The 23,851-nt window shown below is 31.7% G+C and overlaps 2 protein-coding genes across 2 annotated transcripts; one reads left to right on the top strand and one right to left on the bottom strand.

Moving 5' to 3' along the window:
- Positions 1 to 1,020: 1,020 nt before the first annotated feature.
- LOC110998939 (V-type proton ATPase subunit B) lies at positions 1,021 to 8,292 on the bottom strand. The gene is made up of 11 exons (XM_022267753.2): positions 8,125 to 8,292; positions 7,169 to 7,287; positions 6,835 to 6,964; positions 6,568 to 6,699; positions 6,282 to 6,406; positions 5,660 to 5,890; positions 5,059 to 5,161; positions 4,329 to 4,483; positions 3,275 to 3,412; positions 2,577 to 2,705; positions 1,021 to 1,826 (listed from the first exon to the last, which is right to left on the bottom strand). The coding sequence occupies exons 1-11, from the start codon at positions 8,207 to 8,209 to the stop codon at positions 1,689 to 1,691; spliced, it is 1,485 nt and encodes a 494-aa protein (XP_022123445.1). The 5' UTR covers positions 8,210 to 8,292; the 3' UTR covers positions 1,021 to 1,688.
- A 2,928-nt stretch (positions 8,293 to 11,220) lies between these two features.
- Positions 11,221 to 23,581, top strand: LOC110998915 (4-hydroxybutyrate coenzyme A transferase). The gene is made up of 10 exons (XM_022267727.2): positions 11,221 to 11,586; positions 15,142 to 15,304; positions 16,886 to 17,024; positions 17,235 to 17,325; positions 19,534 to 19,722; positions 20,188 to 20,314; positions 20,665 to 20,753; positions 21,441 to 21,560; positions 22,216 to 22,362; positions 22,794 to 23,581. The coding sequence occupies exons 1-10, from the start codon at positions 11,400 to 11,402 to the stop codon at positions 22,976 to 22,978; spliced, it is 1,437 nt and encodes a 478-aa protein (XP_022123419.2). The 5' UTR covers positions 11,221 to 11,399; the 3' UTR covers positions 22,979 to 23,581.
- Positions 23,582 to 23,851: the final 270 nt, after the last annotated feature.

Below are 23,851 nucleotides of genomic sequence, written 5' to 3'. Positions count from 1 at the left end.
AGCCTGGATTTAGTAGTGTTATAGCCGTAACAAAATTCATTTATGCAGTGGCGATTTTAAATTTTTTTGAGGCTGTGAAGTTTTTGCTGTCTTTGCCTCTACAAGTGTCCAAGATTAATTTACAACCCAACAATTTCGTTGAAATTGTACGTAATGTAATGTTATTGGGTTTTATTTTTAGCAGAACCCATCTAGGACGCAGCCTCCAACTAGAAGTAGAACTAACATGTACGGTTTGATATGGGGAAGAGAGAAATAAATTTTCTGCCATTTTCCTCTGGTCACTGTGCGAGTTAAGAGTGCAGAGGTCTATTACTGGTTGGTAGGCATCGAACTATCGAATTTTGCACAACGAAATGTGCAAGTGAGAGGGGAAAGTCATAGGTGAAATTTGTTGCATACTTCTATTTGTTAAATATCAGTAAACCGCCATGTCTTTTTTATTTCTAGGAGGTAACAAGAAAATCGCTTCCCAAATTTGTCGCCACTGGCCTTCTCAGTTGCTGGTCAATGAGCCCCTGTATTTATGCATTAGACAATCAGTTACATTATTATAAATATATGACTTACGTATGGCAAAAATACTTTGCACTCGGACCTATATTTTTAAAATTTTGGTTGCGTGTTAAATTTTATTATTTAAAAATACTTAAAGACTTTAAATCTCTTTCACATAACATTCATCAAAATTAAAGTTTCTTGAATTTAGCTTCTTTTAAAAAGTTCTTTAGTTAATCTTTCTAATATAATAATATTCCCCAGACCTCCTAATTTTTTAAGTTACGATGGCGCGTTTCGGTTGGATGTTCACAATAAACTGCACCGTTTTGTCTAGTTTTTATACTTATTTCTCATCACTAATACTGCAAATACTTACCTAGTTTTGATACAAGTGTTGTCAGGAATCGTTTGTTATTACGTAGAAATGGCGCTTCGAACTCGCAAAATTTATTATTACTATTACTGACTGTCCCCATGATTGGTAGGTTAACCTTCACATTAGCGAAATAATACAATTAATAATTTCTATAGTTTATTTCCATTCAAACAACAGTATCCTAATTCACTTTATAGAATAGAGCTTTGGAGTGAAAAGGAATTTGGAATGCAACATTTTGTTCCTGCGTATATACACGTGTCCTTTCCAAGCTATATCACATACCGATTCCAGAATCGGAATATCCATTGAAAGCAAAACTTTTTCGGTGTTGTCAGTATAAAATTTGCTTCCCCATTTTTGTGCAAATAAAAATTGAATAGAGCGAAAAATATATTGTCTTTAAAACGTTCTAGCAACACATATATGGCTTTAAATATCAACACGATATAATTTTATTGTTACACATGAAATACATTAACTATTAACAACTTACTAATAAGTAATATCTTACAAGGACGCGATACGACATTCTGTTCAATCGTTGTGTAGCAACATTCAAATAAATATAGATTTTTATGTGTAAATAAATAATTTAATAAATCTCGTGAAACAGTTGAACTAAAACCATGGCAACCTGTTGAACCTGATTCTTTTTTAAAGGCTCACAGGATATTGCCATCGCGTTAGCGGGTAAAACCTTGTATAAGGGGGTTCATTATACCCAGAAATTTATTGAGGTTAAAATCGTTGAAATACCGCAAACATGACAGCAAAGGGCTAAGAAGGTCGTATCAGGGCTATAAAGGTTTTAATGACGCGAGTCCCGAGGGTAGAATTCCGCAAGAGTGGCGGCCGGGATACGCTTAAGCATCTCCTTGGGGAAGATACGCAGGAGTTGCCAGCCGATGTCCAAGGATTCGAACACCGTGCGGTTCTCGTAGTTACTCTGGAAATATTATGGATTTTAGTATTGCCAATAACAATCCAGTGTTGACATATAGAAAAAATATTTTTTTGTTTTTAAATAATATTAACGGAGCACTCAGTGGTACACACCCTCCTATAAAAGTGCGGAAAGTATGCTCTTAATTATTTACAGTAAATTCTAAAAAGTACGAATATTGTATGTGTTCATTTTTAAACAGTATCGTATATCCCATTTTAGAATTTACATTGATACACTTAAATTACATATTATAGATAGCTTAAAGTTATATACATGTGGGCCTGACTTGACATATGTCATCAATTTGTGAGTCTAAAACAGACTGGTCTTTACAATACTTTAAGTCGCTTGTTAAAAAAATTATCATTTTTCAGAAAAAATGCAAACTTATTTAATTATTTTATAAAATCGATTGCTAAATCACAAACTTAAATACAGTCAAAACCGTTTGCGAAGACATCGTTTAAAATATACCAGTTATATTGACCAAAATCAGGTCCCGGCTGAATTCTATTATATTAGGTTTTTAATGACGTCATCGGCTGCTACGACTATCGGTTTTTACGACCAAATATGAGTAGTCCCTCCGATGTCGTTATAACAGATTTTGACTGTAGCTAGATTAAAACTTCTCCATTGCTACCTTTATTATTTTTGTAACGTCTTATTTCGCTCTTAATAAAGTTTTAAATTAGACCACAGAAAATGTCAACAATGGTTCAAATTTTACAGTTAATGCATTTGTATTACCTGTGTGATGAAGTTCTTCTCAAACTTGGTAAGGAACTCGAGGTAGAGCAAGTCATCGGGCGTCAAAGCCTCTTCTCCTACGACGGCCTTCATCGCCTGCACATCTTTACCAATGGCGTAACACGCGTACTGAAATGTCACACAATAATAATCAATTTGTTATAGGCTTTAGACGTGAATGTTTAGCACTAGAGCAAGACTGCTAAAAAGCAGACGGATTGTCCATTGCTGCACAGCTGGAGATCGAACCTACGATCTCAGGGACTGCTGTATTCATCTTCGCCAAATTAATTAAACATAAAACAAGATTGTTGTCAGAGTCGTATTTTTTAATGTCATAATTACAATTTAAAAAATTCAAAAACCAGTGAAAATAAAATATTTGCTATAATAATAATAAACAGTGAAAACGACAAACATTTTGCAGGGCAGTGTCGGACTATATTTATCAGATTAGAGTACTGTCTAAAAACCCCAATAGTCATAATTTTTTTACAAAAGATTACCTTGTAATCCGACAAATTGCAGATCCTATGATAAGATGCTGTATGTTATATGTACTATACTATATACTCTGAAGTACAAATTATACTTTATTATGTATGTCAAACTACACTACACTTTATTTAAACTTAATATCAATAAACACAACTACTGCTTTATGTAACTTTTCTCGTACTAATTTTTTCAATACTGACCAGTTGGTTGGAGACTTCAGAGTGGTCCTTTCGGGTCATACCCTCTCCGATAGCAGACTTCATGAGACGGGACAGAGATGGCAGCACATTGACTGGAGGGTAGATCTGACGGTTGTGTAGCTGACGGTCGACGTAGATCTGACAGTAAAAAAAATAAAATTATTTGATAGAATTCGTCTAACACCTATAACATTCTTTACCTAGGTCATAAATGTCTCGAGAAATTAATAGATGTGATATCAAAAACTATAAAACCGATTTTGATGATCTTGGACTGTTGCCTAAGTTAGAATATAGCCGATTTAGCTCTCTAGAAATTTAGTACATAGATGCATGGAAGATTTGACCCATATAAGTCAAACTGATAACTTTTTTGAAAACGGTTACAAGTATCTATGTATACCACTTTTGATATGCATATACAAAAATAAAATATATAGGAGATATATTAAAATTTTATATTTCATGCCAGGAGACCACATATTATGTCATAGAGGGTTTCCAGAATTACTTTTAACTGCAATTGCTATTTAATTATTCTATATATATATTTTTTTAAATCGTCGCAGTTAAAAAGATCTTCTAGTTACTCTACAAAAATCTCACAAAATATAGTCTATCTATTATTTTTGACAATTATTCTATTATTAAATTTTATTTTATTTTTACTATATACACAAGACTTAAATACTTACATAAAAATGTTTTTCTACTGAGTATTATTATTATTATATTCTTTTTATTTTATGCAACTGAGGCGTAATTTAGTTGCTGTTGTCTTTGGCAGAATGACCAGTGCTGTGGAACAATCCTTAGCATATTGCTCAGCCAATTACAACCACAACAGACAGAAATACACACACAAAACGTACCTTGCTTTTTAAAAGAAGCTCTATATAATATATATCTCTCATTATTTTTATTTATTTTTTAATTGCTTTGATCATTTTTTATTTGTGTGTATTTTGATAGGAATAAAAATATTGCATGTCGATCAAAAAAAGCCCTATTTCAATAAGTGGTCATAAATAGCATAAAATGAGGCGATACTAACCTGTCCCTCAGTAATATAACCCGTCAAGTCAGGAATTGGGTGAGTAATATCGTCGTTAGGCATAGTAAGAATTGGGATCTGTGTGATCGATCCGTTACGGCCTTCGACACGCCCCGCTCGCTCATAAATTGTGGCCAAATCCGTGTACATGTAACCTAGGAAGGGATAATACAAAATTCTAAAACAAATATATACTCAAGATACTGCAGGTATGGCCCAATAAAAACTAATAAATTTGACATCAATTTGTGTTTTCAAAAACAAATGCACATTACTTTTGAATCAACTTAATGATATTTATTGCAAAAGCAGAAAACAAATCAAGTACATATGTTCTTAGGTCAAGCTGTCTATCAAAAATCCATTTTTGACATACGGGAGTAATTTAAAGAAAACACTTTTTTAACGGATTAGTTATGTATTATTGTAAACTTATAATTATTTAAACATAATTTAACCGACATTTCTAAACTAATAATTATTTAAACTAGAGTTTAAATAATTATAAGTATACATAACTTTAATTCTTTAAAAAAATGTTTTCTTTAATTGTGTAAAAGTTATGTTAAGAAAAGACAATACTTGCTCCCTTTACCGGCAACGCACTCGCGAGCCCTCTAGCATCGAGAGTGTCCATGGGCGGCGGTATCACTTAACATCAGGTGAGCCTCCTGCCCGTTTGCCCACTATTATATAAAAAAAAAATAACAATCTGTGTCAAAGAACTTACCTGGGAAACCTCTTCGTCCGGGTACCTCCTCACGGGCGGCGGACACTTCACGCAACGCTTCAGCGTATGAAGACATGTCAGTCAGAATTACAAGTACGTGTTTCTGCAATTAATTTAACATTTCAGTATAAGATCCATTTAATGTTAATGTGATAGTACAAAAGTGTCTAGAATAATTAACATTTTGCGTAACAAAATAGACCATTGGGAAAAAATATCCAACATTATTTTAAAATGTAATAGGCAGCAAACGAGAAGCATCTAGAATAAATATTTTTTTCCGTAGCAAAATAAACAATTGGGAAAAATATCATATTTTAAAATGCTCATCTGATGTTAACTGATACCACATGGACACTCACATTGCCAGAAGGCTCGAAAGTGCGTTGCCGGCCTTTATTAATATTTCTCCAGCTACTACAGTAGGTACACGGATGCAACCTTAAGAGGCAAAATTGAAAGCACCTAATGCACTAACCAAATTAAATGAACACGTAAATATCTAAACTTAATACAATATTTGGAAGTCCATCATTTTATATAAAACACACAAAAATCTTTTGACTGTTAAACATATATAAGGTAAATTTTTTTTTCTTACCTCGCACTGGTAGGCCAAGAATTCAGCAGCAGTAAGAGCCAAACGTGGTGTAATAATTCTCTCAATGGTAGGATCGTTGGCAAGGTTAAGGAACAGACACACGTTCTCCATAGAGCCATTCTCTTCGAAGTCCTGCTTGAAGAATCGGGCTGTCTCCATGTTCACACCCATAGCGGCAAATACGATGGCGAAGTTGTCTTCATGGTCGTCCAACACTGATTTACCGGGGACCTTAAATATAATTAGTTACATAAGAAAAAAATCATAGGGCAGAACAATAAATATGTTAATATTGTATAAAATCTAAAGATATAATAAAGTTATTTAATTTTAACATGTAGTAGTGACAGTCTTGCTAAAAACCATGTTGAATAAATTTTGGAATATTTTACAGTTATTAAAAATAATATACAAATTGAATGAATAAATATTTGATAACACATTTAAAAATTATTTAAAAATATATTATACATACATGAAAAAGAAGCAAAACTTTAATACAATAAAACTTGTAATTCTCCACAGACAAAAAAAATCAACAGAAAATATAGGAAGCTAATTTTCAATCACTAGAACAAACTCACAGCATATCTCTTTGTTGTTAAAAAAATCCTGTAAATACCTTAACAAGACCGGCCTGACGACAGATCTGGGCGGCGATTTCATTGTGTGGCAAACCGGCTGCAGAGAAGATGGGGATCTTCTGACCACGGGCAATTGAGTTCATCACATCAATAGCAGAAATACCTGCACAACACGCATGCATTATTTCTTTCATTAAGATTTGTAAAATGATAGCATAATTATTTAAAAGAAAAAACTTATTTCATTCAAATACAATTAAATTTTTAAAATATTTCAGCTTCAATTTTTAGTGATTCCAAAGCTATACTGAGTAAAAAGTTTACCAGTCTGGATCATTTCCTCAGGGTAGATACGTGACCAGGGGTTGATTGGCTGTCCCTGAATGTCAAGGTAGTCCTCTGCCAAGATGGGTGGACCCTTGTCAATGGGCTTTCCAGAGCCGTTAAATACACGACCTGTATGCAATAATTGTTTTACGTATTATTCAAATCAAAATAATGTTGTTTTAAGTCTTTAAAAAACTACTAGTGATGTTTTATTTTATAAGTTAATATTATATTTGTTTTTAAAACATATTTCTCAAAACTCACCCAACATGTCTTCAGACACTGGTGTACGTAGAATGTCACCAGTGAATTCACAAAGTGTGTTTTTGGCATCAATTCCTGATGTACCTTCAAATACCTGGACCACAGCCTTTGAGCCGCTGACCTCCAATACCTAGGTATGATTTTATGACCAAATTAACATGTTCTATATAGCTTATTTACATTTTTCATAGATGTATTAATAGTCTAAAAATAAGAGTCTTAAATTTAAACTTTGGGTCTTTACAATCTTTACAACATAATTTGGTTACAAATTAATAGAACTACATAAATAAGCCTTAAAAAATAGCTTCATTTGATACACAAAAATAATTACCTGTCCTGAACGTAGGGTGCCATCTGCAAGTTTGAGCTGTACGATCTCAGAGAATTTAGGGAATTTCACCTCATCAAGGATTACTAATGGTCCATTCACTCCCGAGACTGTTTTGTAGGCTATAATAAAAAATATTTAATTTTGTATAAATCTTTAAACCACCAAGCTTGTTAGTTATTTTGATACAGAAGTCAGAAACCAAACCATAAGATGGACAGATAAGGATGTTATAAATCAAAAGAAATGAAGGTATTTCAAACATACTATTTATGAGCCAATCAGCTGACTGATTAGGCCCCAACATCAAATTATTGAAAAAGATTTTTATTATATATATTTTAGATATTATAATTTGCACTTAGTGTTAAAAGAATTTTCACATTGTATTTAAGTCTACAATCTCATTACATACTTTAACTCAATAGACCATCACATGACAAAAATCACAAGATAATTTTTAAAGAATGATTTAATCCATGTGTTTTAAAGATTTCTCACTTATTTAATCCAGCTCAACATTTGTTATTTAGAGAATTTAAATAAGAATTAGAAAAGAATGAGCGAAGATTAAGAATATTCTAATAAGAATTTTAGAAGGGCGTATCACAAGACTGGTGATTACGAGTTGCAATAGAAACTTGTTTTTTTAAACTGTAGCCAAATCGAGTATTTTACCTTATAATTATGTGATATTCAAGTAATTTTTATAATTTAAGACTAAGATAAAGAAATCTTAAAAGATAATGAAAGGACCCTATTCATAACACGAAACCTTGGGGCTTATAGATAGAAATATAGCTTATTTAAAAAGTTATGAACACTAGAATACCGTCCTGAAAACTATTAGTTACACCAACAGTTCTAAATCATTCCTGAAAATCAATACTTTGACATAGATTTTGTGCCAGCCACCCAGTCAAGATATAGTAGGTACTCAAGAAAATGTAATAACTTACTTAGACGGGGTTGGGAAATGAAGTCCCTGGATACAACAAGGGTATGCTCCTTATTAGCCTGTTGCAATGAGATGGTTTTCGCCATGATTTAGTTTCCTTTAGGCAGGCCGCTCAATAAAACACCAAACTGCGCTGCCTCTTCACCCGAAAACTGACGAATGGACGAATTGTCTATGAGATTTCACGTGCCGTCACGTGATCTATCACAAGGAAAACATTGCCATTTTAAAAATATAGTAACCATAGATATAAAAACGGAATAAAGGCTGTATGTAAAGGATGGATAGATATAGAAACTAGGGTTTGATATAGAATCACTTTTCGACTTTTTAACCCACTTTCGCCAAATTATTATGAAAATGAGATGAAAATAAAACTAAAGCTAGGTTACTAAATAAATCAAAGTATAAGCTTACGTAATTAGTTCCATACAAATTGTATGGCTTTACTGGGTCACGCCAGTCAAAAAAGAATTTTGTCTCAGGGCGAATAATACTTTTTTCAAAAGAAAAGCCTGATTGTTTGTTAAAGTTTTGTTGGTGGGAAGATGTCTTGTGTAATTAAATGGAAGAATTCCCTTTCAAGTTAAAACGTAACAATAAAAAGTACGTTCGGCACGTACGTCTGTACCGGCTTCAGGTTCTAATGTAATTTTAAATAAATAACATATTAAGAGTATCTTTATCTATTTGGTTTAAGAAACTAAACTCTTAGTAGTCACATTACCTACAATCGATTTATGTTTCAAATCATACCTTTGTAATATAATATACTTGTTTTATATCATTTAATAAACAAAAATAATTGTACGTTACATATGTATCCTTTTTTTTGTTTGATATTAATTTAAAATCTGAACACGGTCTTGGGTTCGAATCTGCATCGAATTTCTAACTATTTACCGCACTAATATGGTGGGCAAAGGTTGACCCGTAATGAATGCCTGTAGGATTTAAGAGTGATGGAAAAGATACAAATTGGAAGATGGTCGCACAGAATCGAGGCCAATGGAGTATTGAGGAGCAAAAAATAAAAGGCTGTGGCATCATGAATCAATTTAAGTCAAATTTTTACATTATTATGTTAGTGCAGATTTTTAAAACAATATTTTTTTAGATCAAACAAAAAAACGATTTAAAGTTTTCGATAATTATATTATACTTATTGTGATTTTGGTATGGTAACCTATTTTTATAATAACCTTTTGGTAATATTAAAACTGTGAACTGGCATTATATTGCTAATAAACCTTACAAGTAGGACTTTACAGACAGGTACGGTACGTTTACCTGTCCAAATCGTATCCCTAACATAATCTAGAAATTTTCGTAATTCATGCGTCCTTTACATTGTCTATATTTGATTTAGTCTTATATTTTTTCTTTATGTTTAAATTATTGGATTAAGCTTGTAGTTTTTCACTTTTGCATTAACCTTATTTGATTTGGTTTTATTTGTAACAGAAGCCTGGAAGATCTGCAGATGCTCAATTGCATTTATTGCATAACAAAACAAGTATGGTTTTATACTACAATAAAGTGCTAAATAAATAAGAATGCCTTAATAATGTATCTCTATCTTACCCATTTACCTTTAAATAGAAGATAGCGGTCAAATAAAAAACTTATTTATACTCGCTTTTACCGAAAAGCGCAGGGAACTATTAGGGAAATAAAACCACCTTATTTGGTTAGCCAATTATATATAGTGTCAATCAATAGTGCCGATATTGATTTTTGTATCTTTTCCATCACTCTTAAATCCTACAGGCATTAAACACGGGTCAACTTTTGCCCACCATATTAGTGCGGTAAATAGTTAGCAATGCGATGCAGATTCGAACCCAAGACCGTGTTCAGATTTTAAATTAGTATCAAACAAAAAAAAGGATGCATATGTAACGTACAATTATTTTTGTTTATTAATTGATATTTACACTTACTGATAATTATACACCGATGAAAGATTATTTATCGCTTCAAAAAGAACCGTAAAAGTACCATCCAATAAATAACTCAAAACATATTACTACTCAGAATAACTTCTTAAATATTTATTTTTATTATGTATATAAACACACTAGCAGCTTAATAAGCTGATGCGCGCGTATTTTCAGATTTGAAGGAATTAATATGCAATCTATTTTTAAAAGAGTTCAATGATGGTGCACTGAATACACTTTCCGGAAGCCGATTCCAGTCAGCCAACGGTTTGGGAGAAAGTTCTTTTGGGAATTTGTGTTATGTGGTTGTTTAGTGTAATACTGCATTACAATGTGACCAAATAAAGTTCACCTGTCAGTTCACTTTACCTGGCTTTAACAAATGTCTACGTAATTTCATTGTATCTATAAGGCTTAAAACTACCAGCCTCCGAATTTGTTGAATGACTACAACTATCGGGCAAAAAAGCGCCTGATTGGTGTTTAATTAACTTATTCTTGTTCGTAGATTGGAACTAAGATTATTGTTAAGTACCACAATTTGTATGCCATCAAACATATCCGAGCAATAGAAATATTATATTAATTACATAGAAATTTAATATTTCTATTGCTCGGAGCAATCCATTTTGACATATGCGTTATATTAGTTATCTGACAAATAAATTATTAAAATAATGATGTTTAAAATTATACATAATTATGTACCTTATAAACATTTTTTGGTATATAATATTAAAGAGTTATTGTCCTTGGCCGCCTTATATAGACGGGAAATTTAGAATATTATAATATATAGGTACGCTCACTACGCTGAAGTCTCAAGGCTTGGTATTAAAAAGAAACGTCATTTTGTATATAGTATATGCCGACGTGGTATATAATATACTTGTGATTGGTTAAGATTAAATAAAAGTTTAGATTGAAGAACTTAATTAAACGGTCTGTTTTTAAAACGTCATTAAGTTAACTAAGTAACTAGACATGAATTTCGTTTATAAAGTAAATAATCCAAACGATGTGAATGTAATTTAAATTATATTTTGTATTTCGCGCGTATTATGTACAATTCTGGGACGTCGATCTTTGGTTGGTCATGACACCTTCCCCCGCTCTTAGGTCCCCGTCCCCCTCCACGCCGCGTTACGTCGTAACTCGTAAGTGTTCAATTTTGTTGATAGCTGGTGGGTTGTCGACCACTCAGCTGTTACTAAGATTTTGTAACGTTGGCCCACGTTTAATATAATTAATTATTACACCATTGTGAACATAATAAACGTTGTGAATTAGTAACTGTCAGGATTAATTCAAATATCGAATTCGATCAGTGGACATGTCTGTGATAGGGAAAATAATCGCGCCCAATGTGTCGTATAAATTCGGAAAGTTGGGTGCGTCAATATTACCGGCGAAATATAAACGCACTTACTTTACATACACTCAAGAATTATCCCAACCTCTTGATAGATTACCGGAGTTTGTAACTGCTAAAGAGGCATTTGAAAAATGTCTGAAATCAGGTAAGACCTTTTATACCTACCTACTAAATTATTTAAGCAATTATTTGCCGTGTGGCATAAAGTAATCACCGTGAGTCATCTGTTTCTGTTTCTGTTACAATTTGCCAGATCTTTTGCATATTTAAGTAATACAAATCTAACCAAAGTTACCAAGGACTCTGAATGCAAAATAATATTTTAGTGGTTTTAATGCTCACCTACTGGTTCTTATTAATGGACTTTGTACTTGACTGACTGACCTCTAATGTTTATAAAATATATTTTCACTAAAGGTAAAATATATGTACTAACAGTTATTTTATCTACTATAAAAATATTTGTATCTATTATCTTATTTGAAAAGACTTTACTTTTTCGGAACTAAGTCAAATTAAAAACTGTTTTATATAAATGCAGTTACCTAGTTAAAATTAAATTACATATGCGATTTTACAATTTTATTACCTAAATTAAAACAAAATATAGTAGTCATTTATTTCTCTCTATTGGACTATGATGTTAAACTGAACAGTTATTGGTGAGCATGAATAGATGATTGCCCTATCTTGATAAACTGGGGCTTAAACAGTTTACAAGCGGTATATAGGCAGTTAATTTGCATTGATTATTTGAACCTTGGAATATGAGTTCATATTACTTTAGGGCTTGCAACATGTAGAAATTAAGTAACATTAACTGACCATATACATATATAACAATAAAATGTCTTAATATTTTTTACAATGTTCATAATTAGTTTATTTATGAACATTTTCAGACTTTTAGTAAACAACAATAAAAAAAATGGCATGGCATACAATTAATATTAAATTATGGTTTAAAATAATGCCTTGTACATTAATATCATATAACATTTCATTAGACATTTTACTAAAAAACAGAAATGATTTGTATATGTAAATGTCTCAGAGCATCAACACAAAGTCACTTATCTCTATTAGGTAAAACCTAGAAGTATTTTAAACTATACCAGCTCATGTGAGCCTTGGCTCTCACTGGAAATTAGCATTTTGTTGTGATCAGAATAATATGTGCACACTTACATTATGTTTATTACTAAAAACGAAAGTACCTTAGTAAAAATTCTCCATGTAATATTTTTATTTCTAGAAAAAATTAAATGATATATTATAGAAGAAATTTGTTTGTGTACCTTGTATGAAGGGTTCAAGGTTCATTCACCTCTGACCTGGATTTCACATGTTTCCCTTTGTAATAAGGTTTAGAGCAATTTGTCGCAACTACATATAACTACATAATAGGTTTCATATTTTAGTAGTCTGAAGACGGGAAGCGTGAAATCTGTGTAATTCTGTGATTGACGAAAACGTTTGTATTGAGGTTAAATATGACGACATTTGATAACAATTACCTATTCTGAGAGGCAATATCAGGCAATAAATTATATGAACTGTCATCTTCATTATGATTAGAAGTCAATGTAAAATAAATTGCATTAATTTCAAAATGCCTTTGTAAGTTTTGATGAAAAAGGTGATTATGAATTTTAATAAGTAAAAATGGTTTTTTTTTAATAAAATCGTTTCTTATTATATATCAAATGTCTCGATATCCCTAGGACGTTTGTCCTTTTGATAACTTGCTTTGCTAATAATACAATAATATTAAACACAGCTTACGAGTACCTCTATACTTACTAATGTCTCCATTTAGATAATATGGAACACAGGAAAATAATAATAAAGCCTCTTTTTTGTCCTTCAAACATTTATCTTAGAAATCGATTCACAATACACACACTTAAAATTTAATATAAAAATCATTTTCCATGACCTCTTATAGTGTTTAGGCCTCCTCCAAATACCTCCATCTCTCTCTATCTTGAGCATCTTCGAATCTCTACCACCAACTTTAAGCTCGTCAACCTATCGTGCAGGAACGCTCTCTCGCGGAACAAAGCCTTGAACACAGAAAAAATAGTCCATATTAATAGTACGAGTTTCTCCATAGGTTTATAATTATTACAAACGTTAAATCGCTAAAGCGCTTTTTAATTCAACCATATTTCTATAAATATACCCCGTATACTCTATTCTTTTCATATATCAAACTTGTAATAACCCTCCATGTGTTATGATAGTATTGTTTATGTTATCCCTTATCATAGAGACGAGAGTAAAAAAAACGTCAATTACCCCAGAAATTGTATGGGTTATCAAGACTGTGACGCTGCTGTTTTTATATAATGATATATTTATCTTTTATTATTGATAACAAGGATTTTTTTTAAGAACCAGTTATTTAAATTTACTAAAAGGTACACCGTCTATATTTTTATATATAGAAGACTTAAATAAGCATTGATGGACATCAAGAGTAGCTGAGCGTTAGTTACTGCAGTAGTAGGAATTAACAAACTATTATATATATATATAGTTACATTTTATTATCGAACGCATTTTATAGAGCATACGATCATAATACTGCCCCTGGACATTGTATTGTAACACAAGCCTTTAAGTTTATTTGTAGTGTTATATACAAAGAAGGATTCATTTATGTCGTATGTCATGTGAGGAATTTTTAAACAATAGGTACGTCTTATAGGATAATATTCTAATATTAAATTGGCAATAATAAAGCAGTATGTAAAGTATAAGTATAAAACTATATCTTGCAATAATTGTATATTCCGATTTTGTATTTTTATACTACAACATTGTTGCGAGTTAAAGGCGAGCCCACATGCGTGCCCAATCTGATCTAATTATAGAAAACGCGATGCGAATTTACGTGTTATTTTGAATCAAAGCAAACAACCATATCATTCGATATTATAATGTTTACGTAATTTGCTACATTTTGTATTTGGGTTCGAGAGGCAAACACGAATTAAAATGATTTTTATAAAAGTGACTTAAAAATATTTACATATCTAGAAAGTATGATAGCCCGATCAAATTTAAGTCAAGCTTTAGATATCACACATAATCCCAATAACACAAACCAAGAGAAATATAAAAAATGACATAAATAATACGAATATAAGTGAAATATAAACATGTACTTTATAAGCAACTCAATTTAAATTTAAAAAAAAGGTTTGCAAGATTTGTTTGATTATTCTGACCGTGGTATGGAAATTTAACAAGGTTTTATATATAAGGACGTTTAATTGTAAAGATTCGTTTTGACTCGATAAGTTATCAAAAAAACGAGCGCATAGAAAGTTTGAGGTCTAGAAATCTTCCCGTAAAGTAACAGAATGCAGAAAATGTAGTCTAAAGAGATCCAGGTCAATTTTGTATCTATATTAGTAAATAAAGTGAAATTAATAACCTTTAAAAAGTATTGAGCTATTTTTCCTATATTTCTACTCCATATTAATCAAATAGAAGTTAGCTAAGTTAATAAAGAAATACAATAAGTTTTAGTTGTGATTTAATAATACACATACTTGCTTATTTATGTATTTATTTACTGAATGTGAAATTTTGTGCCTAACACGAGGTATATGGTACTTTATCGGCGTTATACTTAAATCTATTATATATAAGTAAAACTAACTAAAAATATGGACATATTTTGTTCCAGGTCAAACGGTGTTCTCCCAAGGAGCTGCAGCCACCCCTTACCGATTACTGGACGCCATGACAGATGTCGGCAAGGACGCTGCAATGAGAGACATCAAGGTCGTCCATATGCATACAGAGATGGACGCTAAATATGTTGCGCCTGAGTGCAAAGATACTTTTAGGTAAACAACAATATAAATCTAAATAGGGAATGATGATGGAGTTTAACATTCATATAATTAACCTGAATTAATTAATTAATTAATTACGTACCGATTCTAAAGACCGGTTGCGCGCTTGCGAGCCTTCTGGCAGTGCGAGTGTCCATGGGCGGCGGTGTCACCAAATTGATAACCGTGGATTATAGAATATAAAACAGTTAAGTGTAAATGCAATATAAACCATCTTATAAGGTAATTGAAATTCGCTTATCACTTATCAACAGTATTTGTAAACTGATAAGATTTCACTTATCTCGACATTGTATAAATATCTTTGACAGTTGTGATGGTCTTAAAAATGATAGATTCTGTCATTATTCAAATATTGTAAAACTTAAAAGTCCTGGTAGGTTTGAATGTAAAACATTGCTGGTGCGAAGGGTTCTCTTCATTGTAATCAATACAATAGAATGTCCCGAGTTAAACTAAAATGCTGTTGACCAATCACAATCTAACGAAACGAGCTATTGTTATATTTTAGGATGTAACTTTACTATTTTAGGGGTGATTCAATTCGAGCAAAACTCTTCAAATTTATTGTATTGTCTGAATTGTAGAAGGTAAATTTGAAACTTCTTTAACGACAGCAAAGCGTAACTAACTCGCACATCTTCGGATAATAATAATATTTGATTTTCAGAGAGATTTTGTCACTTTAGGGCCTGTCTCACAATGTATGGATAAAGTAGCTAACCAAATAGCTAGAATAAGAAACTTCTCTTTTCATGACGAATCGCGCTATCTGACAGTCGTGAAACGCAAAAATACTTTATCCTACCAATAAGTAATAAATAGCTTATTTGGAACTAATCCGGATATTTGAAACAGACCCTTAGTCGAATAAAACTAGCCAAAGTCTCATGTACCTAAATGGAAGTTTAAATCAAATTAAAATACGTTTATTAAGTTTAGATACGTCCTTGAGGCATCCTTATGAATGTCAAGATTGTTTACAATATTCGCGAAAGAGCAAGACTCCGCCAACCTTTAACAGAATCTAAAAAAAATACGTTTATTTTGGAGCATAAGATCATCAAAGTATCACTTATTCCACGTCATTAAATTTGAACCTGTAGGCATCCCTACTCATCGACAAAGAAGACAGAGGGTGAGGCCGAAAGAAAAATCTGGCGTAAAACACTCTCGGTCCTGTTTATAAAAAGCAAATCATCAAACAATACTGCAATATTTAAACAAATACATATAGCAAATTAATTAGAAGTAGCCTGCCCAGCACTAGTCCCAGGTCCTTTTATCAACTAGATAATCGCTAACATTATAGTACCTAAGCCTTTTTACACAGCTTTTCTTTAATACATTTCTTAAATTTATTAAAAGTCAGAGATAAAAGAGCCTCTGAGATTTTATTAAATCTATCTATTGTATAGAAATATTTTACTCATAGGACGTTGTTAATTGGGCACTGTATATAATTTTTAACGTGTAATGCAATTAATTAACGACATTAAAAATTATATTATAACCCAGTCTGTAAATATTTCGTAATAAAACATCTATTCGTAATGAAACATTTTATTTCAGATCGGTGTCACTATTTATGGCGGCGAATGTACGCAAGGCAGTTTCTGAAGGACGGTCTGACGCCATCCCCATTTTCCTGCAGGACATCCCCAAGTTGTTCCACAGGAAGATCATCCAGCCTGACATCTCCGTAATTCAGGTGGGGGTTTCTGGTGAAATTACAACAGAATCCAAAAATACGATGACATGAAATAACCGAAAAAGACAAAAAGTAATAGAACAGTGTAAAACAAAATATAACTCTGAATCCCTTGTAATAATTTGATTTTTAAACACTAGCTATAAACTCGTATTTTACAGTTTAAATGTTATCGTTCATCACAAGTTATATTTATTGCTCTCTTAATAGGTATCACCCCCAGATCAGCACGGCTACTGCAGTCTGGGAACCTCCGTGGACTGCGTCAGAGCTGCCCTAGTTAACTCAAAGATAATTATTGGTAAGGATATTTTTTCTTCCTTTATTATCAAGAGCTCCGATATTTTTCAAACGTATGTCTAATGTAATTGTATTATTTGTGCCTATTAATTGTTAAGCTAATCTAAATATTTATTATTGCATGACAAGAATGTCATGACAATGGATCGATCCATCTCATATTTAAAATCATATCAAAGTGTGATATGATTTTAAATATCTCTAAAATAATCCAGGCTTTTGTCTGAATATTTCAGACAAAAGCCTGGATGAAATCAAATAGTCTACAAATAAAGATGAGCAAAACTAACACAATTAATTTTTTGACGTATACCTAACTCAAAAACACAAATAGATTTACAATATAAAAAACAGTGGAAAAATGTTGTAATTAAAAAATTACAGAAAAAAGTAGACAGCTTCGTTTATGTTAAAACAACTGTTAATCATGACACAGTATTAGCTAATTATCATGCATATGTTTAATCTATACTTAGATATGGAATTATAGTTTGGAGAAATTCAAAGTAAATATGATATATAAGATACAAAAAATGTATTACAACAATTTGTGGAGCAAACTATCTAGATACTTAGAGATAGTTTCCTTTTTTTAAGAAGCACAAATTTGTATTTCTTCTCTATACGTATGTCGCAGCCAACTACTTCAAGTAGCCGTTCAATTAACAGCCTAGACGTTTAACTAGCGGCCTGACAGACGTTCAGCCAGTTGATCAAACAGGCAGGCAAATGACTTGCATCGATGACTTTTCATTATTTGCCTAGCTTGTAGCCTGTTAATTAAAAATTAATTCAACTCTCAAATTCGAAACAAAACTCTTTAAACTGTCAATTTGCGTCGGCAAACCACTACTATGAAAGTTTCATGAAAAACAAGTTAAATAGAAGAGTGTAGTGACAATAGTAATGTGAATTTGACTCAAGCAATTAAATTTAAAATAAATATTTTGTATGTTATATGGTACATCTTTGTTTTTTCTGCCAAAGAATGACTCTATCGTACGAATTGCCTAAGCATTAGCCAGCCAGGTCATTAAAAACATTTTAATTTAGCGTTTGTTACTGTAAATGGCTGAATATCTTTCAGGTCGTTAGGTAAACGGCGCCGTTTAGTTAAAAGGCTAGGCTATTAACAGAACGAGTTAGGTTAGCTGGTTGCGTACATATATTTTATAAATATCCTTATTCGTTACGAAAACTAATATTTTTAAGTCAACGGGAATGAACCTCTGTCGAATTAGACTATTATTAAAAAATGTACCTATGTGATAATGTAATAATATGTTTTAATAGTAAGATGATGTAGTGATAAAAGAAAATAAGAATTGACTTTAATGCATATCATACACAATCAGTAATTGTAACTTTTATTTGACCTTTTAAGACAAATTTGCACGTCATTATGTGTGGCAAAATATGCTAACTTTAGATTACACACTTTTTGTACCATATTCTTGCAAATCATTTTTTATTATTATTGAGAGATATTTGAGCTTGAAGCGTGAAAGAAAAATTTTTTTTTGTTTGTACATCATTCTTAAAGTTGAGAGACCTGGTCACCCCAAAGGTGACATCCGGTTCGGACCGCACCCGCCGCTACCTGTCTACACCACTGATCAAGACCGTACCTATTAGAGATCCGTGATCTCTGCTTACCCTTCGGGAAAAAGTCGCGGATATATAAATAAATACTACTACTACATGTATAAATATATTAATTATGAGCTTTTACATGTCTGTTTATAGATATTATTATTAATATTTTATCTTTAGATTTGATTTGATTTATTTTAGTTATAGATGCATGTTTTGAGTTTTTTTTTGTTATTTAATACTTGTACTTTTTTATTTTTATTGTTCCATGTTAGAGTTGCCTGGAAGAAATCGCTTGTTAGCGATAAGGCCGCCCATTGCCTAATATCTTATGTAACCTATTTACTTTTTGTTTTTATATGTATAATTATGTATATTATGGTAAACGAAGTATTGATAAATAAATAGATTTGAGAAATAAGGGGGTCGGTCTTTATATGTTATGAACAATTGAATACTAATTAAGAAAATATTAAAGAGCGATGGTTTCCACCCTCTAATGTTTAAAAAGTTTTTGCTGTTGAATATTGACATATTCTTTGAATCGCATTGATAAACCAAGGTACTAAATTGCTACCAAATTTTCCATCTAAGTTTTTATTTTTATTATTTTCAGCCCAAATAAACTCTCACGTGCCTCGTACGTTCGGTGACGCAATCATCCACATTTCTCATGTGGACTATGCGGTACAAGACCATATTCCATTACCTGAACATGGGGGTAAAGGGGGAAGTCCCGAAGAAATGAAGATTGGACAGCTTATAGGAGATAATTTGGTTGAAGATGGAGCTACTCTGCAAATGGGTAAGACTTGATTCTCCATTATTTTTATTAGTTTCGTAAATGCAGACTCTATCTAGCATCTGATAAATATTAAAACTTGTCTTAATATGTTATCGTCGAATATTTTAAGAAGACAATCCTCAAATAAGCGAAAGTAGTGTAGCTAGTGTAGTGTAGTATGCTTTATAACTTGCGTCTCTTAACATAGATGTCATGCGTTCGACTCGCAGCTTGACCAGAACCTTATCAAAATAACACAATAAATAATAAATACTTATATCTTTATGTTGTACATTTAAACGTTGGAATGACGTCGACTTTGACATTAAAATATCTATAGTATATTCAAATTTAGAGCGCTCTCCCTCCTCCCTTAAAGGCCGGAAACGCAAAAAATAAATTTCATTTGCACGTGCATAGCTTTAATAACGTCATAAATGTTTTAAGATGTTATAAGTAAGAATATATATTTATTGTATGTTCCAGGTATTGGCAGTATCCCGGACGCGGTGTTGTCGTCCTTGAAGAACCACAAGGATTTGGGTATTCACTCTGAAATGTTCAGTGTCGGAGTCATAGATCTTGTTAAACGTGGCTGCGTTACTAACAACAGGTAATTTTTTTACTAGTGATATAATGTAATAATCGTTCCTTTGTATTATCTGTGTATACAAGACTTTGTAGTTTCTACTGTCTATATGCTCTGTGGTGATGACAATTCGTATTATACTGTCGGTATTGTAGGCAAATCAATAACGTTGGTTTATATAACAACAGTTTTTTAGAAAAAAAAAAGCAACTGTTAAAAAGATGTTAGAAATTTTAAACTCTATTTCATTTTATTTTCCCTGATTATAACCAGTACGACTTCCGACTTAATCTCAAATTACTTACTTTTCTTAGGGTACTAGGTGAAATCAAACATACTGTATTTATATAAAAAAAAACAATTCACATTTTCAGAAAAAAGGTCCACAAGGGTCGGATCGTCGGTTCGTTCTTGGTCGGCAACCAGGAACTATACAGTTTTGTTGACAACAATCCGTTCATTGGTGAGTTATTTTATTTATAACGGGCCCCGACACGGCTGGAAATAGATTTTTCTAAATATGTATTTTAGAAGTAAATAAAGCTCGTGTTTAAAATAATAGTATTTTAGCGTTAAAAGAATATTCTAAATTGATGCAGGTTTTGAGTTTATTCATCACAAATATACAAAAACTTTATGATATATGTAAAGAATTTAACTATATAACAATCCTTACTCAAAAGATTGAAGACGTGAAGATCGCCCTCTTTTATAAAGTCACGTAGATTTCTCTATGGAAGTGAAAACATAAAATGCGCTCACGGTAATTAGTAATATAGACACCGTTTTAAAAGAATTACCTAATGCAAAAAAATAATATAAATAAACATGCTTGAAAAAATGGAAATTAGCAAAAGTATAATTTTTCTTCGAAATCGAAATCTTATGCATGAAGCAGTGTAATAAGTAGGAGAGTTAAAGATTGGAGTTTTCAGGAGGTGGAAAAACAACACCATAAACAACAAACAGGTTATAGACAATTCATAAAAAAAGGTTTCTACGAGTTTAACTAAATTTTATCAATGTTAATATTATAATATTAATGTAATGCAAAATTAAGCATTGATTTTAAACCCCATAGAATATTACGATATCTCCTTTTTAAAAAATATTGCTTTGCAAAAAGCCTAACATTAAAATGTTATTCCAGAAATGTTGGAGATTGACTACGTTAACAACACACATATCGTGTCGCTTCAGCCTAATATGACTGCTATTAACTCGTGCATAGAGGTCGATCTCACTGGGCAGGTCTGTGCCGATTCCATTGGTAAGTAACATTTAATTAATTTATATATATATATACTAGCAGACTCGGCCAAGCGTTGCTGTGGCTAAGGTTTTGGTTATATTACATAGTATTAAACTATTCAAGGGAAACAGTAGGAGAACTCAATTGGAAGGAATAGCTTATGTGAAACGTTGGTACTTTTAACACAGCGCCAACTGTTAGAATTGTGTCAAAAAATAAACAAATAATTTGCAATAAAATAAAATTGCGACTATAAATAAAGGTCTAAGCTATCCTATCTCTTAAGTTGGACCAGTCTGCTGACGGTGTACCAATTTAATTTAAAATCGGTTAAGTAGTTTAGGAGCTCATCGCGGACAAACATCGTGACAGGAGATTTATATATATTAAGAGATATATATCAGGATTTTTTTATCTTATAATAATAATCCAAGGATGCCACAACCCTATATCTTTTATAGACAAGTTGATGATTGACTTTACTTCCTAACGTGTAATAGATTTTCTCACGATGTTTACTATTACAATACATGTTTTAATTACGCTCAAAGAAAGATACCGTTAAATAGTATAATTATAATGTATATTCCAATTTGATGTTTTAAATTAACGTAAAATTTCTTTGTCAAATCTTTGTCTATTGTTCTATATGCTCTAATATGCTCTTTTTTAGGTACAAGGATGTACTCGGGCTTCGGAGGTCAAGTGGACTTTATCCGCGGTGCGGCGGAATCAGTAGACGGGCGTGGTAAGCCCATCATCGCTATTGTCTCCGCTACAAAGCGTGGCGAGAGCAAAATTGTGCCTATGCTTAAACAAGGTAAGTGGCTCAAAATGAAGATGACGTCACTAGTGAAATCGTCAAATTTATAACAATTATTTTAATTTATTTAATAAACAAAAAGTAAAGTCAAACAGCGCGTAATAAATTTAATTGGATTTAATAAAGCTATGATTACATAATATGACTGAAAGATGCAGTAAAATACATATGATTTGAACTGGTAAAGGTCTACCAGATTTTCAAAATCCAGTCCATTAGTTCATCATTAAAAAATCATTTTTTAGAATATAACGCTAATATAATTTCCCATTGTAAATGTTTTTGGCAAGACGTCGAAAGAAAATATATACAATAATTTGTATGTAGCGTAAACAATTTTGTAATTGTGTCTTTAATTGCATTTAATGTATAGTACAAATATTTAATAAAAATAGAATGTATAGTAATATAAAGTTAAATTCCCACAGGTGCGGGAGTAGTGTCGACACGGGCGCACGTCCACTATGTGGTAACTGAACAAGGTATCGCATACTTATTCGGTAAAACATTGCGTCAGCGTGCATACGAACTGATCAAAATCGCTCATCCCGACCATCGCGAGTCTCTGGAAAAGGCAGCGTTCGAACGACTAAAGTGTATGCCTGCGCCTTAAAAGCCTATTATGTGACGAATATATTGAAATACAATAACGACTATTTGCATATATTAAAGCTAAACGGTTGCCTGGTATTATGTTGACTTTATTGTAGTATCTTTAACTTAAACTTCTATGTATGATGAATATCAAAAACCTGTTATGGTTAAGTGGCTGTTGAGGGACAATTTGCTGTTGAATATTATGAGAAGAATGCCCTGACAAATCCTTTCCAAGACAAAAACTTTTTCACACTTGAAAAGCCATCATATATAAAAAGATTTACCTTTCACAATAGTTTTTGTTGAAATAAAGTCATGAAAAAATAGATATGATGATAAAGGGATGATCAAAAATAGGCCTAATGCTTTATTTGTATTTTTAAGAATATTTTGTATTTGTTGTTATACCTTTCTTTGTAAAAATAAGTGCAATCTACGAATTTTTTTTACAATTGAATTCCATTTTTTAGGCATTTGTTTTTTTTTATATTATTTTATTGTGCAGTAAGTTTTAAATATTTTTAGCTCTGTTCATAGGTCTTAATGAAGTAAATCAACACGAAATATCTGCTAAATAGAAAGTAAGAAGCAGTCGTTAATTAAATAAATATACAATTAATATGTGTTTTACTCTCTTATATGTTTTGATTTTCCATATCTGTAAAAGTGTTGCAGTCAAATTTTAACTGTTGGATTTACTTTGGTATATTCGAAGAAACAATGAAATGAATTGTGTATTTTAAGTTTTTACACAAAAACAAGAAACAATTTGTATAGAACCTTAATATATCGATATTTTACTATATCCGGAACAACTGATAGAGGAAAGACTATTTAATAAAGACAAAACTGCTGTAATATGTGTTAATAACAAAATTTGGTCACGTGT

Source organism: Pieris rapae, chromosome 11 (genome assembly GCF_905147795.1).
Source record: "Pieris rapae chromosome 11, ilPieRapa1.1, whole genome shotgun sequence".
NCBI classification, from domain to species: domain Eukaryota; kingdom Metazoa; phylum Arthropoda; class Insecta; order Lepidoptera; family Pieridae; genus Pieris; species Pieris rapae.
The sequence above is the reverse complement of the archived record's forward strand: the minus strand, read 5'-3'. Positions and strand labels throughout refer to the sequence as shown.